This window comes from Neltuma alba, unplaced genomic scaffold (genome assembly GCF_004799145.2).
Source record: "Neltuma alba isolate B1F8T4 unplaced genomic scaffold, ASM479914v2 tig00011499_pilon, whole genome shotgun sequence".
NCBI lineage: Eukaryota > Viridiplantae > Streptophyta > Magnoliopsida > Fabales > Fabaceae > Neltuma > Neltuma alba.
Genome location: NW_021636167.1, coordinates 309,646 through 314,028, shown reverse-complemented (window position 1 = coordinate 314,028; position 4,383 = coordinate 309,646). Strand labels below are relative to the sequence as shown.

At 32.1% G+C, this 4,383-nt stretch overlaps 1 protein-coding gene across 1 annotated transcript; it reads right to left on the bottom strand.

Moving 5' to 3' along the window:
- Positions 1-873: 873 nt before the first annotated feature.
- Positions 874-2,445, bottom strand: LOC114714345 (gibberellin 2-beta-dioxygenase-like). The gene is made up of 3 exons (XM_028899072.1): positions 1,960-2,445; positions 1,499-1,847; positions 874-1,412 (listed from the first exon to the last, which is right to left on the bottom strand). Exons 1-3 carry the CDS (start codon positions 2,367-2,369, stop codon positions 1,158-1,160), a joined length of 1,014 nt encoding a protein of 337 aa, XP_028754905.1. The 5' UTR covers positions 2,370-2,445; the 3' UTR covers positions 874-1,157.
- Between the last annotated feature and the right edge of the window lie 1,938 nt (positions 2,446-4,383).

Here is a 4,383-nt window from a genome sequence, read left to right as displayed (position 1 = left end):
ATGGCACCCGCATAAAAATATTTTACAAAAACATAATTGGGTAACATAACAAAAACTTTTAAAACATAACAAATCAAATCTTAGTTTCTTTCTACTCACCACTTAGTGGCATGAGACCTCTCTTATAGGTAGAATGTTGCAGATTTTGATCCACTTATAATTTCAAGCTATTATTGCTTACCCTTTAAATAAAAAAGAAATACTCCTCCGGTTTTTAATATAAGACCCAATTGTTAAGTTAATTTTGATCCTAAATATAAGATCTATTTCTCATATTTATCAATTTTTCCTAAATTACCTTTATAGATACTCTCTCAGCCATAATCAAGTAACTGAGGGAAGGAGGATATTAAGAAAGATAATTATGGTGTTTTAGAAAAAATATATCATATTTCTTATAGTTAACTAACTTAGCTAACTTTCTTAATCTAGTCAAATTAGTTGAATATGTCTTATATTAAGGATCAGAAAAGTATTAGTTTCTTTCCATCGATGGTCTAGTAGCATGAAAACTCACTTATAAATAGAAAGTTGCATAAATTTTGATCACACTTATAATCTCATACCATGCATACTCTTTAAATAAAAAAAAAGAAATACTAGTTTCTTTTTATGTTGACTACATCGTTATTGTGCACGTCAGCAGCGCCAAACAAGGGTGTATTATTTTACTTGAAATAAGAAAATTAGAGGAGAAAATGCAAGTAATTTGGTGGGCAACCACTTGAATTAAGAAATTAATGAGACCAATACGCATAATATGAGTCCCCCCCAATGAGAACTTCAACGTTGAAACACCAAACAACACTAATTGTATCCACTCTTTTCTCTCTTTGCTTGACGTACGTGATCATTAATCATCACCATAATCTAGCCATCAAATAATTAATTCAGACATTCCAATAATATAACTCCACAGATATTTCACATTCACATGGAAAGGTATTGCCTATTACAGATATGTGACTGAGAAATACTAAAGATAATAACAACGACGCGTAAGATAGTAACCAACCAAACAACCTAGAATTCCTCATACCATAAATATATAAACAGTACCAGGACAGGCTACCTCAAACTCTCAGAAACTTGTTTCATAAGACCACATACTCAATATGACAAAAGAGCCCATAACTAGCTCTCTCTCTCTCTCTAAGTTAACAGGAGGGTGAAGATTTGTGGAAGAGGGCAAGCCTATCATGAGAAAGCCTGGTCTTGGAACCAGCATTCTTGTACTCGTACCATGTGAATTCCTTGTACAAGCTTTCTTCTTGGTTGCTCATAAGAGAAGGCAGAGGCCTTATCTTTTCATTCAAAGCTGGTCCAACGAAATATATCATAGACAATCTCGATTTGCTTGTGTCTGGCACCACTCTGTGCTTCACACTTCTAAACCTCTCATTTGTCATAACCTATATAAATATATATATATATATATATATATCAAAATTAGATTTTTTTTAAATGTAATATGGAGAATGAAAAGCTTGGCACGTACCTGAAGGGAATCGCCAATGTTGACGAAGTAGGAAGTATTATCAGGTGGAACTGAAACCCAGGTTCCATCTTTCATACAGATTTGCAGACCAGACGTGGCGTTTGATCTCAGAACAGAGATGATTTGTGGGTCTGTGTGTTCTCCGAAACCTATCAGCTTTCCTTCAATCTTCATTCCTTCAAGCTCCTCACATGGCGGATAATAGTTCAGCCTGAGATAGCAGTCACTTTCGTCTTTCAGAAGCTTGCTGAATGCATTCCTCTGTTCCAGCCCCAGACCTTCCGCCATTAATTCCAGAACTTTACAGCTCATATTCTTCATTGCGGATATGTATTCCTCCACTGCACGCCTGAAAATTCACAATTTTGTGGGGTTTCTCAGATAAAGAGGTAAAAAAAGGGATGATTTGGAAGAGAAGAAAGTGAGAAACAGGGGACTCTGTTTTTGTGTGGAAATTTTACCGGAAAGTTTCTGGGTTTTCTTGGAGAATGGAGAGAGATTTGGGAGAGACTACTTCAGGGTTGATGTTGAGAAGAAGATACTGGATCCAACCGACATCTCCGTTAGGGCCGATTTTGTTGTTGCCATAGCCAAAGGGGTCGGGAGGGCCTAATCTGTCTTTGTGAGGCTGAGGAAGTGCGAAGAAATTGAGAGCCTGGGTTTCGAGGTTGGAGATGAGGTCGAATGGGACGCCATGGTTGACGAGCTTGAAGAAACCCAAGTCTTGGGAGGCTTTGACGATAAGGGTCTTGGCCTGTGGGTCAGAGAGGTCAATTTCTGGGATTTCATTGAGGAAACTTGAGGTGTTCGTTGGCATGCATGAGTTGGGGAGTAAGAACTGGCTTAGTGAGGAGTGGGATAGAACCACCATGGCTGCTGCAGAAGTAAACACAGAAACAGAAAAAGAAGAAGAAGAAGGCTATGAAGATCTTTGAGAAAAAGAGGGATGAGGATTGAGAATGCATGGAGGGGGATATAAATAGGGAGCCAAATGGCCCTTTAACTGTGTTACGATGTGTAATAGCATTGCTGCCGCAGAATAAAAGAAAGAGTAACGGAGACAATTAAAAGCTTATGAGCTAGCAAACAGTAGGATGCCCTAAGGACAAAAGTCGGGTGGATTAAAAAAAGATTACCTTAAAAAAGTTAATATATTCTATTTAAGCTCAACGATCATTAATTGTGGATGCCCTTCGCATAATATTTAAACTAATAACAGTACGTTTAAAAAAAAAATTAAGCAATATATTTAATGTCATAAGAAACACGATTGGTGTCCTTGAGTTAAAAAGATCCTGAGAATATGTATCATTGTTGTTGATGCACCATAATTATTTCTTTTAATAATATACCTGACCTCTTCTATTTAAATTAAATTACAAAAATATTTTTTTATATTTTAAAAATTCGTATAAACTTTTTTTAAAATTAAAATATATGTCATACAATGTAGCTTTAAATTTTAATATTTCATTTTCATACATCCAATTCTGTTCCTCCAATGTTAAACAACAACATTCACCTTTTGTTTTGATCAAAATATCTTTTTTTATAAAAATATTATTAGTTCTGGTCTTAAATATAAGAGATAAGTTATAGTGTAAATTACACTATAAATTAACTCTTATATTTAGAATTGGAGGTAGTAGTTAATAACATTTAAACACTTATCTTTATCAAAAAATAATTTTAACAATGTATATTTTTAATTGTCTTGGCATATTGCTAAATTGATTCATTTAGATCATATCATAAAGTTAACTAATTTGATGACTATAAATTTCCATTTTTTTTCAATAATTTCAAATGTTTAGTATCGTTTATTTAAACTCATTTATTTAATAATATCTTAATAAACGCCTTCCAAACAAACATATATATATATATATATATATATCTAGAATAATAATTACATTAATATTTTTTATATTTATTATATCAAGTTTTTCAGTCACACATAACCATATGTCCTATATTTTTCATATAGATTTATAATTAAATAATAATACTTCAATAATAGGATGCATAACCATATGTGATTAGAGAACTTAACATAATAAATATAAAAAATTTGACCTACTGTTCTCCTGTTATATGTTATACCACCTCCGGTTTTAAATATAAGAGTTAGTTAACTAATTTGAGTATATTAAGAACATAAGTTGAGTTAGTTATTTGTAATAAATAAGTGTTGTCTTTTCTGAAATATTCTTATTAATCAAGTGTATTGGCTAGAATTACAATTATTAAAAGGATTACCCTGGAAAAAAATATATAAATATGAGAGATAAAGTGGATTAAGATATTATATTTAAGATGAAAATAAAAGTTAAACGAGATCTTATATTGATGACCGAAGGTAGTATATAGGAAAGTAATGAGTATTATCGCGATATATACCCGATCCCTGTCCCTTTGTCAAGGTTTTAAAGTTCTAGTAGTATTAAATATTTCTAAACTTACATGCTACTATTGTTAAATATTAACTCTAGTTGCAAACAATGAAATAATAATACCTGTTGGCAGAAAAAGAAGAAGAAGAAATAGCAACAATGATGATACTAATAATAATATCGATTCGCTTTTAAATAAATATAAACATTAAAAATAGAAGATTATGATAATGTCGCATTGTGTGTTTAATTTCGTATATATTTGAGCAAATGCTGATTTGTCCAACCCAACTTTTGCAAGAAAACTAAATCACGTTTTAACTGCTTATGGGTTCAAATTTTCCAATTTTATATGGCGACGTGCCGTTTTTAATCCCCCAAGCAATTTATTTAATTAATATAACTATCATTATCTCCACTCAATTTCATTTTGATGAAATAATTATTTTATGCATACTCCAACTTAGGTTGCTCTCCTGCATGATATGGATA